Genomic DNA, 21,242 nt, shown 5'->3' with positions numbered 1-21,242 from the left:
GGGGTAGGTGCTGAAGCAATGTCTGTTAGTTACAGCTTGTTACAGTTATTATTGATGCATCTTATTGTCAATGCAAAAGGTGAAGTCACTTAATCCATCATTTCTCAGACACGGATGACAGAGCACATGGTTTGGCAGAGTAAGTTTTAGGCGAGCTAGAAATGGATTGCACAATATTTAAACCTGATTAAACATAATAGGCTCAGCAAAGGATTACTTTTCTCCTGACATTTTATACATAAATATATACACACACACGCACAGACAGGCATTTTATCAATAGCTGCATTTTAGTCTGGTCAAGAGATGACTGCCTACTGCATAATGACTGAAGTGGTACCTTAAAAAGGAAACTAGTCTTGGTGTGCTTTGCTGGAGAAGAGAAGGTCCTTTTTGGGGTGATTCTCAGGGGTAGGGGTCACATCCAAGCATCACTGGGGGGCTGGAGGGGATGGGTGAGGGGCTGGGGACTCATATAGCCCTGGCTGGTGGCACACCAAGCTCCTTCCCCGTGCAAGGCAGGAGATACTGGAGCTAAGGAAGGGGCTGGATTGGATTCTGTTTGGACTGCTTTTCAAGGACTTGGGAAAAAAAATTGGCATATTTAAAGTGCATTTAGAGTTGAAAAGCATCTCTGAGAAGTAGCTTTCCTGACTCCTGCCCTGCAGCATCCATCCCATTTATGATCCCACTCACAGTCTTTTCCAGGGTGTGCTAGTCACTCTCCCCAAGAGGTGTTAGTCTGAGCTCAGCTGCCTCTTGCTAGGGTGCAGGATCATTATTTAATGCCCACCATCCCCAAACTGGGCAGGATTCAGGGCTGGCAGGGATTTCTGCACCAAGAAAACACATGGCCACATCTCACCACGCTTTTTAGGAGCACAAGTAAGTGGGAATGCTTCCTGCCAGCCTGGAGGTTTCCTAAAGAGCCTTTAATTAGCATATGCCTCCAAAGCTAGGAGGGACAAATCTTGGCCTGGCTGTTTCTGTCGTCAGGGAGACTGCTTGGATACGGGGTGGCAAGATTTGACCTGCAGCCTTGCCCAAGAGTAGGTCCTCTGAGGAACGCTCTGCTGCTTTTACAACTGCTTTTCAAAACAGAAGCCTTTTAAAAAAAACAGACTCAGGATGCAGAATCCAGAATGGGACAGTTGTATCCCGCAGGGAAAACCTGTCCTTGCTCCCCAACACACACACACACAAACACACACATACACACACAGGTCCTCCATGTCAAAGTGTGTAAACTACTCACTTACAACATCACACACTGAGAGAAGTTGTAGATCCTGAGCCAGGGTGTAGATTAGGAATCTCTTGGCTTCCAGCATATCAACAGCAGGATTGAGGGTTTCTCATTCCCCCCCCCCTTTTTTTTTTTTAATGCTAAATCAACCAGCCACCTGCTAGTTAAAAAGCAAAAAGAAAAAGGAGAATTCCCAGGACTGTTTGCCCTTGATGAAACAATGGCAAGTGGCTGGATGCTACCAACTGAAAGAGAAAACTCACACATGTCAGAAACCTGTGGTTCAGGGCTTATTCCAAGAGGGAAGATGGGTGCTGGTTGCTGTTTTTCCCTTTTTGGGGGTGTGTGGGGGGCTTTTGGCTGATGAGGTTCTAACGTACACCTATCACCACAGTAATTAAAAAACCACCACTGTACACTATTCCACAGGGAAAAAAAAGACGTGAACAGACACTGACTACCACGCACAACAAGAGCCCTGCAGGTCAACTCACAGCCTCTTCAGAATGAAAAAGAAAGGAGAAAATAAGAGCTCAAAAGAAGAAAAAAAAGGAAAAGAAAAGAATCCCAAAGGATCTCATTACAAAGACGGGAAAAGAACCACCACTATGGTACACTCCAGCTTTCCGAAACAGCTCAGCAGAAACTCGCTCAGCCTTCTTCCTCCTCTCTTCCCCCCCCGCCCCAGCTCTTCCTCCTGAGGACAGAGTCCTGCTGCTCACATCTCGTTGGAGTAGGTGTAGTTGGGGGTGGCCGAGTACTGCGTCTCGTGCTGCATCATCGCGCCCTGTGCCGCCCCCATGGCCGCGTTCTGGGCCGCCTGCTGTACGTGGGGGTTCTTCCATGCCCCCGTGGTCCACTCCTCCTGCGCTTTGCTGAAGCTGCCGCCGCTCCCCCGATAAAACTTGTGCACCTGGAGGGAAAATCCAGAGGGGTTGAGTGTCTGCAGCTGGTGCTGAGCTCCCAGGGGGGCAGCGAGGGCCCCCCCGAAGCAACGTGTCACACCTATTTCTCCTGCCATACCATGGTGAGAGCGATGAAGGAGAAGACTGCCATGGCTGTGAAGAGCACGGTGGGGATCAGCATCACCACAGCTGACCCCACATTGGTCCCAAAGAAGGAAATCGCTGCAATCCAGCCACTGCAAGGAGATGAAAACAACCAGCTTTCCCAAATTGCCAGCATCCTTCCCAGCTCCTCAAACCATCCTCCCCAAGGCAAGAAGCACCGAGGATGTTAAAACACCATGGTGACCACCCTTGCACCCAACACAGAAGCATTTTCCTTACCAGACCCCCCATCCAGGGATTCCCACCGCCTGGATAATGCTGATCACCAGCTGGGCCATGAAAGTGAAGAAGAAGGCCATGAAGCTGAAGGAACTGTCTGTCCTGCAAGAGAGGGCTCGGTCACTCCCTGCACCTCCATCCCTGCTGTGCTTCGAGGAGATGCTCCTATGTCTCAGACCCGGCTGTGATTTAGCAGGAGGGTGGTGAGAAGCAAAATTAAAGGCAAAAGAAAAACTGCAAGAGGCTGAAGGTGGTGAAGGGGCACCTGGGAAAAGCCACGGGGGCACCAGACCCTCTCCATGGCTCGGCCAGCTCTGCACATTGAGCTTGATGACATCCATGCTGGGACACAGCTCTTGGCTTACACCACCCCACATGGGGAATAAATACATCCCCAGACTTCTAGATTTGGGAATCAATCTCAGCAGCACGGATAACCCATACAAACACCTCGAGGACTTGTGGAAAAATACAAAAGAAGCCTCAAGGATGAGAGAGAGGGAGAGTTGCACCCCAACTGCATCCTCACCACTCTCCCCCGCTGCTGCACAGAGGCACATGGAGGGTGCTCTTACATCACATGGTTGGGGGTTTGGCCCTCGGGAAATCCCAAACACCCTTGTTTTGAAGGTTAGAAAGTAAAGCTAGAAAGGCTGGACAGAATGAAATTCCCCTAGTAATTTAGGCAACGCCCCAGGCTAAACAGTGATGGTTCAGGAAGGAAAACAAGGCAAAAAGAAGCCAGGCTCAGGTGCGACCACTTACTTGAAAGCTTTGTAAATAGGTCTAAACCAGCAGACATAGGAGCAGGGCGTAAAGAGAATGAGCCAGAGAATTGCCAGTCCAAAATTTACAGCTCCGCCGCCTCCAATGAGCCACGCGAGGCAGCCCACGAGATTCACTGCCAAGGTGATGCTGTTCACTGCAAACACACACACACAGAGCAGAGTAGCACGGACACAAGGATGGCAGTGAGATATGAGAGACCCTGACCCCAGGGATGTGGCCTCACAGTCCTGCCCTAGCCAGATTTCCCTTAAATTAAGCTGGGAGCACATTCCCAGGCTGGCTGAGCCAAAGAGGGTCAAACCTCAGCTGAAGAGTAGGAGGAAAATCAATATATTACTCGGAGTTGTAATTCCTTAAGCAGGTCCAGGGCTCTGAGGATTAGGAAGAGCCACATTCTCCCACTGCCATAAAGCCAGAACATGTTTCCACTAATGGAAGGAAACTGGAGGAATCAAAATGAAGCTTTTTTTTGTTTACTCCAGATACAGTTTTGCTGAAGGAGCCTGTGCAGGAGTTCCCCAAGTATCGCTGAACTCTTAGCCCCACCTCACCAGTTCAGGGGGCGACACATTTCCCCCACCCACCCGTGCTTGGGGTCAGGCCACACAAGGGCTCTGACTATGAATCCCAGATCAGCAGACACAGGACAAAGCAGAGAATGCTCAGCTGCATTCTGACGCCTCCGAGTTCGGAGAATGATTCATTATTTTGACGAGAATGAAAACCCTCCCACCATCGCCTGCCTGAGAGCTGCAGCTGGCAAGGAAAGGAGCTCAGCTGCCTGGGCTGCCCTAAAGAACACCAAAAGGACCTTCCTGCCGCTCTGTCCTAGGTATCTGAGGAGGTATTGGGGAGAAAATGACCCAGAGAGGAGCTCTGGAGGCAGAAACCAAGGGACAGTGACTGGCTTCAAGAGCTGGTGCTTGTGCTGTGGAGCAAGAACCAAGCTCTGTCACAATAAGAGGGAGAAAACCCAGATTGGGATGGGGAGGGAATTGAACACCTCTGAGACAGCTTCCCCAGGGAAGCACAGCTTTTTTTCACTCCCCTTTCTAAGACAAGCTACACTAACCCTCCTGACATGATGAAGCTACCCCAGGGTCACATTCCTGATGGGACACAGTCCTGAGGGTGCCAGCCTGGTGCTGTGCCAAAAGCAGGAACACCCCGACCTCTCTGGTACCAGCTCAGCTCTTCATAACCTGCCTCCAAAGCACAAGGCACTCCTTGGGCACTCATGGTTCCAAAGTTCAAGGAAAACACCTCATAAGGAAACTAAACTTCTAAAACTGATAAGGGAACTTCTTCTGAAAAGAAATTAAATGCTGGTGCCAGCTTGCCCCAAGCTGCACACATATGTTTCCACCTATGTGGTCTGTCCCTCTGACTCTATTCCCTGCACAGGGTTGGTGAGGAAGAGAGATCCAGGATAGTTTGAAGAGCTGGAAGCTGGTGACAGCTCTGTTAGCACAGCACGGCACACACAGGCATGCAAGAGGAACAGGCAAGCTCCGGGAAGCCTCGGGCTCCCACATTTTGGGGAGCAGGCACACCAGCCCTCCAGTCTGAGCTGTCTCCTCCTTGCAGTGAGATGTCAACATCACCACTGATGGCCCTCAGACACCGAGCCAGCTCTGCACCTCCGTCCTGGAGGTCAGAAGGGCTGAGACCCATGGGGTGCTGCAGCTCACGTCCCATTCCTGGACGGGGAAGGCCTGGAGGGGGTTCCCCTGACCTTGCCCTGCTCTTTCAGCTGGCGGCTCCAAGAGGAGCAGCCTTTGGAGAGGCAAACAAATCCCACCCAAGTGACTCACACATCCAGAGGTAGTAAAGTCGCTTGGCCATGGTCCGATGCTGTGGCGGGATCTCTGCATCGAAGTCCTGGTAGAAACATGGCTTCAGGGGGATGAACTTGGGCAGGGGAGGGAAGTTGTTCACTTTTTCTGCAATTAAAAGTTTCATCACTGTTGGGCACAGACCAGAGCTGAACAAAAAACGGGAGGCTTCCTAGTTAGCCCCAAGAATTGACGAGTTTCACACAGGAATTAAGGATTTCCCAGGGAAACCACCACCAACCCACCAAAAAGGATCAAATTCAGCCCTCACTGGCCATGTGGATCCTGCAAGCCTGGGCACCCACCACCCCACTGGGACTAACGAGTCCAGGAAAGCCCCTGATGGGTTTCAGAGCCTGCCCACATACCTGCCATGCTGGCACACACTCAGCCTCTCTGCTCCTCAGGAAAAGTACTTGGGAACAACGTGTGAGCTTTAGCAAAGCTGGAGGAGAATGAGAGAAGAGGTGATTGAAGTGGTCAGAAACCTCCCTAAGAGCCTTCATTTCCCCCCTGCTCCAAAATAACTCAAGGACAGCACAGTTTGCTTCGTTTCTGTGACACACTAGACTATCACACATCCAGGCTGGCACCTGGTTGGCAGGGGGATAAATCCCAGCTCCTCTGGCTGAGGCTTACACACCATTTAAGGCAGAAGATTACGAGAGGATCCAGTGATGTGGGGCCTCTCACTCCAGAGTGACCTACATCCAGGAGAGGGCCAGGTGGGACAGCAGGGAAAGGAGGCAGCTGTGGGCAGCTTGAAACCCCCGAGTTCATTGCCTGACCCAAAACTGATTTTTTTTTAAAATTATTATTTTTGCTAAATTCCAGCACAAGGAACTGTCTTGCTGCCTTGTAGCTCCCATCTCTGCAAGCCAAAGCCAAAAACCAGTCTGAAAAGGGAGCAGGGAAATCAGAGCAGGGAAATCAGCTGGAAAAAAAAATAAATCAGTGGCGATTGTCACTAATGAGTCACTTCAGTGCCCGGCTTAACGATTACTCGTGTAGTTCGACCATCCCAGATCATTCAGCTCTGTCCCAGAAGGGAAAATTAAGGCGAATTACAGTAAAAATTAAGAGCTGAGGTTTGAAATAGAAGCATGAAGATGGTGTATCCCCACCTGCCTGAAAGTTTTGCCCTCTCCCAGCTATCCGGGCAGAGCTGGCAGAAGCCAACACACTTCCCAAGACACGGGGGCCTGGCGGTTGGTGCCTGGGGCTCCCCGGAGGATTTAGGGGCTCTCTCCAGGGGTCTTCTCCCACCCTCCAAGCATCCCCCAGTGCCAAAGACACAGGCCAGGCACAGCAAACCCCCGCGGCTCGCCATCTCTCCCAACATCCGCTGGCAGCCCCCGGATGATTCCATCCCGCCGGTGCTATAAATACGAGCTCCTCGGGCGCGGTGACGTCCCTCCGGCCGCCCCCACCCACGTGTGCCGGGAGCCGGGACACACGACGGACGCGCCCCCCCCGGCCCGACACCTGCGCCGCCGCGGGGAGAAAACACCCAGATTTTGAATATATTGGGTGGGTTATTTTTTTCAGAATTGTGGGGATGTAATTGAGGGGGGGGGTTGGAATATGGTGGAGGGGTGGAAAAGTGGGAGCGCTCATCACATGGGTGATGGCACGGAGGAGAAACCCCTCTGGTGCGTGGCGCGGGTTTGGGGAGGGCAGGCAGGGCTGGGCTTCGGCGTGAACTGCCGGGCGTGAAGCGCTGCGTGCTCTACGCGCCCCCACCTCAAAGCCGGGCGCAGGCTGCCAGCCGCGGCCTGGCTCGGCGAGAAGGGCGGCTCGCCCCCCGCTCGGTTCCCGCTGCACTCACGCGTGTGCGGGGTCACCGTGGACGCCCCCACGCCGCGCATCCCCCCTCCGAGAGGGGTGCAGAGCGGGGCGTCGGTGCAAAGGGCGGTCATCCCGCTCGGGGGGAACATCCAGCGCCCTCCCCCCGAGGCATTCCCCCCTCCGCACGGCCCCGGGACTCACCCCGTGGCGTGACCCGGCCCCTCCGGTCCCCGGCGGGTGGCGGCGGCCGCCCGCCCGCCCGGTGCTGCTCCTGCCGCAGCGACCGCGCTCTCGCGAGACTGCAGCGCCGCCGCCGCCCGGGCTATGGGCAGCGCCGAGATCTCGCGAGAGCACCCGCCGACGCTGTCCAGGGTCCTGATGCCGCCGGCCGGAGGGGCGGGGCCAAGGGGAAGGGGCGGGGCCTCGCGGGGGCTCTGTAGGAATGGGGGCTCTATGGGGCAGGGGTGCACTGACCCCTACTCGGCACATGGCAAGCTCCGCGTGGGTAGAAGACCAGCCTCTGTGGGGCAGGGGCTCTGGGGGACAGCCCCTGGCAGGGCACGCAGGCTCTCTGTACCCAGGAGGCAATGGAAAGCCAGCAGGTCCCACCGGCAGGGACAGATTCGGGTCACCGCGTGTCCACGCCCTGCTTCTCATCCTGTGCTTCACTCTGGGAGCAGTGATTGATTAATGGCTTCGCTGCATGAGGGGCAGTGGATATGTTGATTGCTTTTGCCGGCAGTGTCAAGGTCGGGATGCAGAGGGCAGGGGAAGGGACTGGATTGATTCACAGGTGGACTAGGACAGGGATCAAAAACTCCTAAAGAGGATATAAATCCCAAATCAGCCTGAGGACTCCACAGGCAGTGTCCATTGTCCTCAGTGTCATCACACGGAGCTCTGTGCACACCACTTGGACCTCCTGCCTCAGTGCTTGTGAGAATATCAGTGCAGTGGCATGAAAATGGCTTTATTTGACAACTAAATTGTCCTCCCTTCCCAGGGTCCAACCTCGAGAGTCACAGAGGGGCAACAAAGACAACATCCCACTACAGGAAGATGTGAAGAGCAGGGCAAGGAAGCGGCAAAATCTCTTTACACCGGGGAACCCTGGTCGCCAAACACCCACAGCAGGGGAACACCTTTGCTGTGGACGTGCAAGGAAGGAAATCTGGCAGAAACAGGGAAAATGCCTGCTTCACAGATGGCAAAATGGAGGGAAGCAGGAAAACAAGTGTGCCACAGATGACCCTGTAGCAGGGGGCCCAGCTGTCCACTCTGACCTCCTTCTGGGTCTTGGACCCTGAGCTGTTCCCTGCAGAGAGTGGGGACCCCCATGCATCCAGCTCCACCCCCTGCCTGGCAGAAGGGAAGGAAAGGGAGAAGGGAATGGGGTCATAGATCCCCACTCTTGCCAAGCACCACTACTTGCCCACATGTGAGACCTCACAGGGATGCTCCAAGCCTTGCAGAGCCACCCTGGCCGAGCACCCTGGGGATTTAGGGCTTATTTCTTGTCCCTTATTTATTGTTTCTTGAGCTTTCTCTCACCTAAATTCCCCCTCTCCCTGCTTCTCTTCTGCCTCAGGCCACCCAGTGCTTTTCCATCCCATTGAGGCTTTGGGAATGTCCAGTTGCAGAGCTACTCCTTGCCCTCAGCATCACCACATTCCTGTCTGCCCACAGGTTTTCCAAGCAGGGGTATTCAGGATTCAAACAGACGTGTGCTCCCCTCACTCACAGGGAACGCCTGGGGAGCCAAGGGGATAACAGAGGGGCAGGGGAAGAGCCTCCCTGCTCATCCCACACTACCTGAGCAGGGCAGGCTGGGAAGGATCCAACCAAGAGTCTGGATCAAGCAGCAAATTCCCAGCAAACAAACAGGTTCAAAGCCACTGAACTCAAGCCACTGGAGTCAATCCACAGGTCCAGTCTAGGGTCAGTCTCTGGATCAGAGTCTAGCAGACCAGCTGCAGCTGACCCAGCACAGCTCAGACTAGGACTGAGATCCCTGGGCTGAGCCTAAATAGAGTTCCTGTGCCACAGGCAGGATGTGGGTGGGAGTCCCCGGTGTGGCTGGTGCAGCCCATTCATGTTTATTAATGCTCTCAGGGTCCTTATGACATTTCTCTGCTCATCATGCTGAAGCTCTGCAAAGGGATTTGTCTTATAAAAGGGATTTTCCCGTTTTCTTTTACTGTCAAGCTCTTAAAATGAGAATTATCTTGAGCTCTGTAATTTTCTGCTTACTACAGGGATAAGGGCTCAGTTAGCAGGGAGCTGGTGCCAACTTAGGATGCTCCAAAGGTTCCTCTAGCATCTTGAGACAGCCCCTGCACCCTGGGAAGACTGGGGTGCACCCTCAGGGAGCTGCTCCTGTGAAACAGCAGCTCCAGGGTGCTGGTTAGGATTGGGGCAGGGAATCCCTGTAACTGTGACATCTCGGGGGTCCATCTGTACCCCCTTTCCCGGGGTTACAATCAGCTCTGGCATCAGCCTGCTGCTGAGTGCAACGTGATGAGAGGCTGAGACCTGAGCTGGGCAGATATGACGCAGAGATGGACGGTGGCACTGAGACTTTCCTTGTATCAGATGCTTCCACTTTCCATCCTGCTCCTGTGCATGGCCACCTTGGATGAAAGAAAATATAGAGAGGGCAGGTGGAGGACAGGGTCTCGAGTTACTGTTCCTCTCCAGCTGCCCTGATCTCCATCAGGAATATGTTTCTGGGGTTTTTTTCCCACTTTTCCAGTTTTGGCTAGTCTCTGTGCTGTCTCCTGCAGCCCTCTTCATCCCTGCCACCACCAGCTCTCTTCTTGGCTCCTCTCCCAAATGGCCGTTCCAAGCTCACACCTCCTATGGGGTTGAGACCAGGCAAGAGGATGCTGCAGGGATTTGGACCCCTCCTGGGATGGGGTTGGGATGGCACTGGGATACAGGATGCTCAGAGAGAAACTGTAATGGGGAAAGGGAGGAAGAAACCACTCCTTGGGTCCCAGAGTGACCAGCGTGGCTGCTCAGGAAGGACAGATGGACAATACTCAGGATGTAATTCCTTTACTCCTATTTTTTTTTCACCATTCCTGCCTTTCCTATTTGCCTCTTCTCCATTTGAAAGGACTCCCCATCCTCTTTCCCAGCTGTTTTCCCTGATCCCCCATGGCTGGAGTTGTCTGTGCCTTTGTCCTCCTCTCCCTGCTTTTCCTCTCCCACCCCACTGAGCTCATTTCAGCTATTCCATCACTTGGAATAACCCATTCACTCTGTTGTCCTCCAACAAATAAGCTGACAGGCTAATGAATGGCTTCAGATGGTAATTAGCAGTGGAGTTGCTAATAATGAATTTCATTTACATTTTAAGCACTGCAGAGGAAAAATAAGACCGTCATTAATGTGATGCAGCCTTGGCTTTGGGGGGAGTGTACCCTCCTGAAGCCTTTCTGTGATTGCACCTCACCTGCCTCCTTTTGGAGGCTGCAATAGGCAGAGTTCAGTAAGCAGCAGTTAGAGGCCATGGAAGAGAAGCTGCTGCTGCTTCCATCACCCAGTGGTGGGGAAGGTGCCACGAGGCCATGGAAAATGGGCCATGGGAGGCAGGAGATGGTTCTGGGCCAGGAAAGAAGGGCTGGATGGTTCAGTGAGCACCAGGGTTTCATCTGGCTTGGCCAGAGCCCTGGAGTTCTCAGGCCTCAGTGTCCATGTAACCCTCCCAGGTTACCTGGATAATTACCTTGAGGGATTTCTCAGTCACTGAAATATTCCCTCATTATTTTCCCAGGGATTTAGCACCTTTTGAAGGCAGCAATTTCCCTGAGGGCTTTAATCCATCCCTGCCTGCCTGAGAAAGGAACCAAGTGCCATCTGCAAGGATGCCATAAAGAGTTACCAAGCGGAAAGGGGGGGAAATGCCATTCTTTTGTCTCATAGGAGCGAGGGATCCATGGTGGAAGCACAGGGAATAGGCATGCTCACTACTGCAGAGCACCAGAGAGGACTTGGGGATGCTCAAAGCCTGGATCTGGTGCTGGGGGTGGGCCTGGGAGGATTGCCTGCCCTGCCTCAGTTTCCCTCTCTGTGCCCAAGGGGCCTCAGGGAGTGTGAGAAAAGATGTTCCGCATCCCCTGGGGTGTTCCAGCACACTGCTCATAGATTCCATCCCATCCCACTGCCTGCAGACCCCCCCCAGACCCCAATCCAGTGATTGGATCAGGGGGTGTCCCATATCCACCACCATTTAGGCAGTGATACCCACAGAAAGCTGGTTTGGGGACCACAGGGATGTGAGATTCATCCTGGACGGGTGGTGATGGCCACATCCTGCCATCACCTCCACAGGCATGGGATCGATTGATTTATTTATGTATTTTTTCAAGCCCTGCTCCGAGTGAAACCAATCCAGGGGCCTGCCTGGGCCGATAAGATTTGACTGCAAGTCAATACTCGGCGTGTCTTTCCACTGTGCAATGATCCCCCCGGCCAGTGGGGTGGGAGGGGACAGGCAGGTGACAGGGCCAGGCAAAGGGCCAGCCTGGGGCAGGGACATTGCCACTCCCTGGGAAAGGATTGGGGGCAGGAAGGGGACACCCCTGGCCTGCAATAGGGATCTCCTGGGATTTACTAAGAGCAAATGTACTGGTGAGCCCACAGCTGGCAGCTCCGCGTCAGGGATGCGGAGATGGCAAGGCTCAGGGATTGGGAGAGCAGCAGGGAGAGGAAGGGAAGGAGAAGGAGAGGGAGAGAGAGAGAAATCACCCATGAAAACCAGCTCTGCCACAGCATCTGCTCCTCGGAGCTTTGGGAATTGAGACATTTTCCTGCAGGGCAGAGCCAGGGCTGAGGATGTGGGGTGTCGGGGGGGGAGCAGAGCCCTGGCACACTTGATGCATGCCTGGCTGCAATGCCATCTGCCCAGCTTTTTCCTGGCTGCAGGTCCTAGTAGCTTCTCTGATGGCTAATAAGGGTTGAGCTCAGGCTCCAAAGTACTTCCCGCAGTCCCTGCTGCATCTTTGTGCCATGTCTGAGCACAGTGTGGCCAGGATTCCTCATCCTTCTGGGAATGCTGCAGGGCAGGCGGGCAGGCAGGCAGGCAGGGTGACTTTTGCTGTTAGCAGTGGGTGTCCTTAAGAGGAGCAAGCACAGAGAGAAGGGACTAGGTTCTCTTTAAGGGGGCAGGACTTTGGGAGCATCATGAAGGCAAGAGTGAGTTTCTGCCTCTGCCTTCCACCTTCCTCTCCTTCCTTTCCCTTCATTTCCCTGTTTCTGGACGGGGAGCTGGGTTCCCTGCCCTCCCCTTTGCCTGTCAGGTATGAAGACAGGAGCTGGGTGCTGGGATGGGTGGTTGAGCAGGGGAGGAGAAGGAGGAGGGGAGGAAGGGGAGGGAGAAGGGGAGGATCTGCTAATTACACAGAACAGCTCTGGGGGCTGCTGAAGTCCAGAATGAAGCAAAGAGCAGCAGAAGCGAGTACTGCAGTGGGAGCGGAGGAGCCCAAGCATCACCGAGAGCTGGAGCCAGCTGTCATCCCTGCTGGGAGCAACTGGGAGCACCCAGAGGATCCTGCAGCCCTGTTTCTCACAGAGGACACCCTCTGGCACAGCCACTGAGCCTGCTACCAGCCCCTGCAGAGCAGAGGGGAAGGGGCTGGTGGTTGTGGGGATGCAGGGCTGGGCTGGAGGGCAGTGAGGTCAGCCCTGCCATGGTTCCACGGTGCTGGGAGACTGTGTGGATCCACCGGTAAGGGGTGAAGGATGGCTGCTGAAGGAGGGAGAACCAAGCCCGCTGCCCAGTCTGGGATGGAGAACTTCCGAAAGGTGAGGACATCGGAGGAAGAGATGCCATTGCCCTTCCCTGACCTGTCCCCGGACGTGGTGGAGATGAAAGTGAAGGAGGGCAGCAAGATCAGGAACCTGATGAACTTCGCCATGGCCCAGATGGAGCTGAAGGGCAGCCGGCAGATCGTCTTCAGTGGCTCTGGCAGGGCAGTCACCAAGACCATCACCTGTGTGGAGATCATGAAACGCAAGCTGGGAGGGCTCCACCAGGTCACCAAGGTACGCTACAAAACTGTGCTGGAGGTCTGGGAGAACCAGGACCTGCTGCCCGACAGCCCAGCGCAGAACCTGACCGTCCACAAAAACGTCCCCTCCATCTGCATCCTGCTCTCCCGAGACCCACTGGATCCCAACCAGACGGGCTACCAACCTCCAGAACCCCAGCACGGGCTCGGTGAGGCAGGAGAAGACACACTGGGATCCTCCACCAAGGGGCTGAAGCGGCCGCTGCCACCTCCCCACGAGGAGCTGCTTCCCAAGAAGCTGCAGGTACAGGTGCCTGACAGTCCGAGGGGCTCAGGGACCACCGCTGGCCAGCCGGACCACTGACCACAGTGCTTCCCACCCCGATCAGACAGGTGGAGAGGCAGAAATATACACTGATTCTGGGGTCACCAGTGGGCTGCAGGCTCTCCCTGACATGTCCCCACTTGCTGCCGCTGCTCCATCTGATCCCCACAGGTGGGAGGTCTCCAGATTTGGGGTGAGGGTTAAAGTGTTAAACCCACCAGCTCTTGGGTATGGATTGAAGCAGGGGAGGGTGTGGGGGGGGAGCTGGTGGCCCCTAATTCAGCCACCCAGGGACACCACGACCACCAGCCACATCTTGCAGCAACTCCCACGGAGCCAGAGGTGGGGTGCCTGGACCAACACCAGCACTGCTCCCCACTGCAACGCCTCATCTGTCAGGAGAGATGGTTTTGCCCCAAGCCCATTGGAATAAAACCTTCATTACCAAACCCACTGCTGAGGAGCTGTCAGGGTTATTAATGCTGGGCTCAGTGTCCTCTGGGGCCATGATTCATCCCAAAAAAACACCCAAACAAGCAGGGGGTCGCTCCCTCCCTGCGCCTGCAGAGCCAAGTGCTGTGCTGTGCCATGCTGTGCAGCCTGTAGGACAGCACAAGGAAATAAAGCAACCTGCATTGCATTTTCCAGTCTTTGCTCTCCCCGAGGGTCTGGAGCTGGGGAGCTGGGGGCAATGGGGGTGTTGGGTGGGTGGTTGTCATGGTTGGATGCAGTGCCCAGGGCAGGACAGGGAGGTTTTGGGATCGTAGCTTGGCTGCAGAGCCTGGGAAAGCCCTTGGAAGCAAAATCCCTTCTTCTTCCAGGAGGCAAAGGGAAATGAATGAAAAATAAAAGCTCTTTGAAACAGTTGAGATATGTCTATGGGAAAACAGGGGGATCGTCTTGGCTGCTGAACACAGCATGGATCAGCACAGTGAGGGCTGCTGCTGAGCCAGGACAAGGGGAACCCAGACAAATCCTGTCCCTTGGAAGAATGGCATCAGGGTCTGCTGTGTGCCCTAGTCCGTGCTGGCATGGCAACGCCTGGCAAAGCCCCCATTCCAGACCCCGCAGCAGGGACCAGGGCGATTTGGGTAATAGGGATGCCAAACAAGCTCTAATCCACCTGGTTCCCCTTGGCCCAGCACCTGGGGGCACTGCACGATGAATTAATTGGTATTAGTGAGTGAAACCTTCCCAAAATCCATCCGTGGGGATGCTACGGCTGAAGCTGCCTTATCTCCCTGCCTCACTCCCGCTATCTCGGCACAGCGAGCATCCCCTCTTTATCAAGGGCTTGCTTTGCTGGGAATAGGAAATAAAGAAGAGGAGGAGGAGGAGGAAGAAGCAGGGTCTGTTTTGTCTGGCAATGACCTTGCTATCTCCCTCAGCAGGCAGCTGCTCCTTGGGCCAGAGGCTCTTGCTTATCTGCTCTGCTGCAGATTGATTCCCTTCACTTGAACATTAATTTCCACTGTATTTTTTTTAACGATTATTTTTTGTGGTTTGGGGGCTGGGAAAGCTTTGGGCTCTGTCCCATCCAGCTCTTCCCAGCTCCTCTCCTCAGCGCAGACCCCATTCAGGTTGAACCCTCCACCCCACATGAGAGCACCAGGTACAGGCTCCTACCCCCAATGCACAAGAAATAATGAATAAAATTAATTAATAAACTCCTCTGATCAGAGCCTAAAGACTGTGGGAGCCATAGAGTTGAGCACTAACAGCCCTTCATCTCCACTGCTGCTGTCTCAATTGGCCCCACCGAGAGGAGAAAAAATTAAAAATCACTAGTTTCTCATTATCTTGTGCCTGTGCAAAATTATTTTATTTGATTTTATAAGCAGGTAGTTTCCAGTCTTGGAGGCAACACTTGGAGACCACTCCTGGAATTTTGCACTCCTCGCTTTGCTGGCTGTGCACTGAGGTTTTCCTGCACGAGAACATTAAAAAAAAAGTAATAAAATATGACTGGAACCCAAAAAATGGAACATTTAAACCAGGATGATGATACTGGAGGACATTGCGAGTGGAATTATCACGATGGTTTTGTGTGGCACTGCTGAGGCACAGCCCCAAGGACGGTTTTGGGAGTGATTCTGTGCCCGTGCAGTGGCTGGCACGGTGCGATGGTATCTGAGGGCAGCACCCCACGGTGTGGGGACAGGACACAACCATGAGTGCCAGAGAGCCTGGGGAACTGCTGGGTGCGGCAGCAGAGCCGGGCTGAGCCCATTCCCCTCACACCGATGGAGTCGGGCGGGTGACCATTGACAGGGACGGGGAGGCTGCACTGGGCCATGACTGCGCGGGCTCGGCTAAGAGGCAGCAATAGCAGCCCAAAGCCACCACAAAAGAGCCTAAACCCCTCAAAACCGACTCTAAATACCCCCTTGAGGGGAGGCTCAATGAGGAGGGAGAGGTCCGGCGGCCACGCCCTTCACGCACAAAATGGCGGCCGGCCCCGCCCCAAGATGGCGGCGGGTCCCGCCCCACCGCGCCCCCAGCCCATTGCCGCGGCCTCCCGCGCTCCGTACCCGCCGCGCGGCTGTACCCGCCTGCGCCAGTCTCCGCCTTCCCTCATCTCCGTCCTTCTCTCCCGGTGCGGTGCGGGACCCAGCGGCGTGCCCCCGGTGCAGCCTCCCGCCCTCCCTCACACCCCGCCGCCATGCTGGCCGCCACCGCCTCTCTCCTCCGCCGCTGCGCTGTCTCCGGCCTTCGCACCGCCGTCCGCCGGCCCGCCGGCCCCGCAGGTGAGCGGCCGCACGCCTCTGACTCTCCCGCCCCCGTTCGCCCTCGGGATCCCGGCCCGGCGGGGTGTGAGGTGGCGGAGCCCGGCGTGTCCTTGCGGTGACCCCGCGGCCTAGTGCGGGCCGCCCCCGCCTGTCCCTCCGCCGCCAGCGGGACCCCCCCGCCGGTACGGCCTCACATGGGGCCCGGGCACCTCCCCGGGGGCTGCAGCGGGGAGCGGTGGCGGCGCTTTCCCCGCGCCCCCCGCCAAGGTGACATTGATGAAGGGCGGCGGTGACCTCCGCAGCACCGGGGCGCTGACCGCCCCCGGGCCCCCTCCAGCTCCGGGCCGGCCGTCACCGCGCTAATTAACACCCCGATTAGTTATAATATTAACACCTCATTAACACACTAGTTAATAGGGAGAAGAGGAATAGCAGCCGCAGACAGTACGGTGTGACGGTGGCCAGGGCGGCAGAGCTGGAATACAGAGACTGCGGAGAACACAGGATGCCTGTGCATCGCAATTAATAGCTAATTAACCTCTGCATTGCAATTAATAGCTAATTAGCAGGCACTAATAATACGTGGGACCTGTGTGTGCCTCTGCTGCGGCACGTGTGAGTTAAACAGCTGCCTTAAGGGAGCGTTTTGCTGCGCGTAAGTAATAAGCATAGGGATTTTTTAGATGCTTCTTAATACCCTTGGTTTTTTGTTATTTTTAAATCCACGAAAAGTCTTTGCTCGCTGTTCCTTTGTGCTCCTGAACCCTGTCTGCTCGTGGCCATCCAAGTTCTTCTTTTCCAAGGTCTTATGTTACAAACACCCCACTTAACACTGCTGTGACCCCTTGGCCTTCAGGGTGGCCTCGGGGGTTTGTGTTGCTGCAAAACCTTCCCTCTGTAATCCCTGGTCTCCTCCTCACTGCCAAATGTTCAGTAAATTAATGTTTTTCTTCATATGTGTTTTTCTTCTGTGCTCGTAAGCAGGGAAAACTGACAAATTCGGGCCCTTGGGAAGAAGCTTTAACTTGTTTTTATGTAATATTAGGTGATTTTAGGCTTCTTAGGCTCCTGATGCCTGTTGCGTTCATTTGAAAGCAAAGGTATGTGCCCTTTGCTTCTTCCTTGAGTTGAGAATCTCGTGGATTGGTTGGCATGGTTTGGCTGTCACACACACATGATGTGTGTGACAGTGACCTTGAAGGACCCCATTCGAGGCAAAACGAATCTCAGAGCCCAGTCCCCAAAATATAAACATGAATATGGAAAACACAGGGTGGAAAAGAAATGTAGCAGCAGCTGAAAAATGCACCCTGGAAATCCAGAGTTCTAATTTTTATGGTCTTTATTTTCGTTCAGGATCCAGGGAATAATTTTGTTAAGGAAAGACTTTAGTTTTAAGACTTAAAGGTGGCATTTGAGCACTTCAATTTAGGCTTTTCTCAAACTGTGATTAACTATTTCTCTGTAGGATTTTCTTTCTGTTTAGGAAAAACAAGGCTTCACCCCCAAACAGCTGAAATCTGGGGGGTTTTCAGTAGTGTCCTGCGTGCAGGAGCTTTTACAGAGTTGTGCTCTTGCTCTGAGCTCAGCTGTGCAGATGATTTATTAGAGAAAGCAGGGTCAAAGGTCTGTTTTGGAGTTGGGGAGAGGAGGGGGAATTTCCCTACAGAATGGCAAAAGATGATTATAATTCCAGCTTGGCCTCTTATTTGCTTTTCCCTAGCTAAAATAAATAAAACTATTTTCATGCTTTCATTGCATAAATCAGAATTGCAGCTGAAATGTTGGACCATGTTAAATTCTGTTAAAAAACCAAAATTGACTTCTTAGAAGTCTGTCATTACTGAGAGTGAAGACAAGGATATCAGCAAAAATACAACCCGGTGTCGGGGTTTCTTCTTTTAAATAAAACTCTGTAGCTGGTCAGCGCAAGTGGTTCATGCTGGGTTAAGAAAGAAAAAGTCAGGAGCTAAATTTGACTTCCCTAAAGCGGAGCTTTGAGCTCCAAGGTCGTATCTGGTGTGCGACCTCTGCAAATATTAGTGGAGTGAGATTAGCAGTGGGGAAAGGAAGCACCAGGCTTGTGTTCCTTTAGTGAAGTTCCTTTGGAAAACTGTTCCAACCTTCATGCAGTAAAATAAGACAATTTCATCAAAGAACCCCCCAATTTGTGACAGAGTAGTGTTTGAGGGAAGACATTAATTCATAAACCATATCAGGCTAATTTGTGCATTGGGGTACAATCTGCTTTTGTGATTAATTATGAAATATTAATGCAATTACAGCCTTGAGATCCAGGAGTTTCATCTTGGATAGACATAGAGTGATCATTTTTTTTCTCCTTCAACCCTTCAGCAGCCTGTTGGAAGAAGTACCTCTCATCCCTTTGCTTTTGAAAGCCTTTGTAGTTTGGCTTGTGGAGTTTTGGTGATGAATGATGTTACGTTTCTCCAGCTCGCTTGGCTCTGGGAAGAGGGAAAATTCCTGTATCTTACAGATATAGGGATGCCAGAAAACCTCTCTTAAGGTCTGGTTATCCAGAGTTGGTTTTCTTGTGTTTCCCCGTGCTCATTAAATAATCCTGCTCTGACCAAAGGCTCTGGAGACACTTTGGAAGTCTGATGTGGAAAAAACAGACACTTTGCCACAAACCAAAACACAGTATTTAATAGCTGTATCCATCCACTGTTTATCCAGGACTGATCCAGACTGACTGTAGCAAGTGAAATCCATATTTTATGGCTTCTGGCCTCTTGGTAAGGACTAAAGCACTGTTATTTTCCTTTTGCTCCAAATGTCTTCCTTTTTTTCTGGATCCAGCTGTGCTGCACGCCCGCTGCTACTCTCACGGGTCACAAGAGTCAGATGAAGAATTCGATGCTCGCTGGGTGACGTATTTCAACAAGCCAGATATTGATGCCTGGGAGCTCAGGAAAGGTACGCTGGGGAAAAGGGAAGAGTAACCTGCAGTAAATGTAAGTTTGGTGACCAGAAATAACAACTTTACTTGGCCTTTTTGTGGACTCCCCATCCCTGGAAGTGTCTAAGGCCAGGTTGGATGGGGCTTCCAGCAGCCTGGTTTAGTGGAAGGTGGGTGGGCTAGGTGACATTTGAGGTCCCTTCCAACCCAAACCATTCCATGACTTTAACACTTGGATGGGAGGGAGAGAAACATTTGCTCCAAGAAAAGTGTACATAAGCTCAGTTTAGTGTGTAACCACACACATTTTTCTTTGGACTTTGACCCAGTGGCTTGGCCATAACTGACTGCAGGCTGTTGTCTGGTTGTCTCCAGTTGTTTGCTGTGGAGTTGCCAAGTTTTATTAAGCTTCCCCAATTAAGAATTAAAAATGTGTTTGCATAATCAGATAATTGCAGCCAGAGGGATTGTTCCAGCAGCACCTGGCTGGCTAGGTGTTGGGCTCTTCCCTTGGAAGGGAGAGGAAGGGAATAGAGAGCAAGGGGTTCCTTTTGGCAGCATGGCAAGCTGATTCCAAGTTCCTCTTGTTGTTTTCTTGTCTCTACAGGCATAAACACACTGGTGGGTTACGACCTGGTCCCAGAACCAAAAATCATCGACGCGGCTCTGAGGGCCTGCAGACGGTTAAATGACTTTGCCAGCACTGTCCGCATCCTAGAGGTTGTAAAGGTGGGTGGAACTGCTGTGTTTGCATTGCTAGAGCCCGGCAGCAGGACAGTTTCCCCTGACTTTTTCCTGCTGCAAGGGGAAACCACTCTTTCCTGCTGCTGTGATCAATGGCTGCATGATGAGCACAAAGCTTACTGGCTTCTTAAGGGATCAAGTGCTGAGCTGGCTGGGAGTAGTAACTCACAAAGCTGGGTAGGCCTGGAAAACACCTTAAACCTTGAAACTTGAATCCAGCCTTCCCAGGGAGTTAAGGGGAGCCAACCCTAGAAGCCAACAGTTCTGCTCTGCCACAAGCAGTGGCTGGTGTGGAGATTTTGGAGGCGTAAGACCAATAGAAGAATCTTTCTATGCTGAAATAACACCATTTGTCTTTTTGTTTAGGACAAGGCAGGACCTCACAAGGAAATCTATCCTTACGTTATCCAGGAGCTTAGACCAACTTTGAGTGAACTGGGAATCTCCACTCCAGAGGAACTGGGCCTGGACAAAGCATAAACTTTATTGGTAAGGGATGATGTTGCTTCCCAGACTCTTAGCATGGGACTACTGTACCCCAAAGCCCCTGGCAAAGGCAGAATATGGGCAAGACCTGACGTGCTCTAATCCCAGACTAAAATTAAGCCCTAAATAAAAATCCTCATGGAAGTGAAGCCTCTTAACTTGGTTTCTTCAGGAGATGACAAGTGTCACGTTCTTTTTTAAAATATTATGCTTAGAATAGAGATACCATGTGTCAGCCTGCTGCAAATAGTACTTAATTCTGGATCTTCTAAGTCCCTCCTCCTTGCCCTGGAATACAATGTCTTGGTGCTGGGGTGTACTGAAGCAGCTGTGCTGGGAATGCAGTACCTGCATTTTTGAGCTGAGGATGGTTAGATGGGGTTTTGAGGGTGAAAGGGATGGAAATAAACCATTTCAAACCTCGTGGAAACTTTGTGGAGATATTTGGCTGCTTCTTAAATGGCTTTTCTGGTTCTTTTTTTTTTTCCTGTTCTTTTTTGTTCCAGGTGCATTACTCAAGTGTTTTACTGATGCTACCTGATTGTACACAGTCACCTGGAGATACAAACCTTAAATCTTATCTGAAATAACTTCTTCCTTTATTGAGTCACAGTGTAAGTGCTGTGGAATTGGACCTAATAAAGGAAAAACTGGTTTGACTGATATGGTGGTGGTGGCTTGTGTGTTTATTTCTTGTTGCTTTTCTAGAGAAAAGGAAGAAGTAAACCATGAATGTGCTCTGAGGAGATTATAAATCATTATTTGCTTGGCAAATAATTTGCTTGGCCCCCGGTGTCCAGGGCCTTCCCGAGCACCTGGCTTTGGGAAAGGGAAGGTAAGGAGGTGTCTGGAGGGCATCGTGATCCTCCTGTACATGCAGCCTTGGGGAGGGACAGAGCAAGGACTTGACAAGCTCTCCCAGCCCTCGGGGAATTTCCCTGGGATGATGTCGAAAGCCTCAGAGGTGAGTGGGAGGCTCCTGTTTGCAAGGGACATGCCCTTACTGGGAGGGGATCTGTTCTGGGACAGATGGTGCTCCTGTTTTCCGCCTCGGTTCTGGTACAGGCAGGGGGTTGA

The 21,242-nt window shown here is 52.7% G+C and overlaps 3 protein-coding genes and 1 long non-coding RNA gene across 4 annotated transcripts; 2 read left to right on the top strand and 2 right to left on the bottom strand.

The window, feature by feature from the left end:
• Positions 1-4: 4 nt before the first annotated feature.
• Positions 5-7,262, bottom strand: SCAMP5 (secretory carrier membrane protein 5). The gene is made up of 7 exons (XM_027697928.1): positions 7,149-7,262; positions 5,528-5,604; positions 5,139-5,267; positions 3,301-3,457; positions 2,536-2,637; positions 2,270-2,387; positions 5-2,159 (listed from the first exon to the last, which is right to left on the bottom strand). Exons 2-7 carry the CDS (start codon positions 5,532-5,534, stop codon positions 1,965-1,967), a joined length of 708 nt encoding a protein of 235 aa, XP_027553729.1. The 5' UTR covers positions 5,535-5,604; positions 7,149-7,262; the 3' UTR covers positions 5-1,964.
• A 4,408-nt stretch (positions 7,263-11,670) lies between these two features.
• Positions 11,671-14,752, top strand: RPP25 (ribonuclease P and MRP subunit p25). Its single transcript, XM_027697915.1, has one exon. It carries the CDS (start codon positions 12,693-12,695, stop codon positions 13,323-13,325), a length of 633 nt encoding a protein of 210 aa, XP_027553716.1. The 5' UTR covers positions 11,671-12,692; the 3' UTR covers positions 13,326-14,752.
• Positions 14,753-15,081: 329 nt separating this feature from the next.
• Positions 15,082-15,757, bottom strand: LOC113974627. Its single transcript, XR_003536602.1, has 2 exons — positions 15,453-15,757; positions 15,082-15,213 (listed from the first exon to the last, which is right to left on the bottom strand). It is a non-coding gene; the product is annotated as an uncharacterized LOC113974627 (long non-coding RNA).
• Positions 15,758-15,819: 62 nt separating this feature from the next.
• Positions 15,820-20,828, top strand: LOC113974626 (cytochrome c oxidase subunit 5A, mitochondrial). Its single transcript, XM_027697919.1, has 5 exons — positions 15,820-16,033; positions 18,836-18,952; positions 19,543-19,664; positions 20,046-20,168; positions 20,672-20,828. Exons 1-4 carry the CDS (start codon positions 15,949-15,951, stop codon positions 20,157-20,159), a joined length of 438 nt encoding a protein of 145 aa, XP_027553720.1. The 5' UTR covers positions 15,820-15,948; the 3' UTR covers positions 20,160-20,168; positions 20,672-20,828.
• The last annotated feature ends 414 nt before the right edge of the window (positions 20,829-21,242 follow it).

This window comes from Neopelma chrysocephalum, unplaced genomic scaffold (assembly GCF_003984885.1).
Source record: "Neopelma chrysocephalum unplaced genomic scaffold, ASM398488v2 Primary Assembly neopelma1_124, whole genome shotgun sequence".
NCBI classification, from domain to species: domain Eukaryota; kingdom Metazoa; phylum Chordata; class Aves; order Passeriformes; family Pipridae; genus Neopelma; species Neopelma chrysocephalum.
Note: the sequence above shows the minus strand (reverse complement) of the source record. Positions and strands in the feature narration are given on the sequence as shown.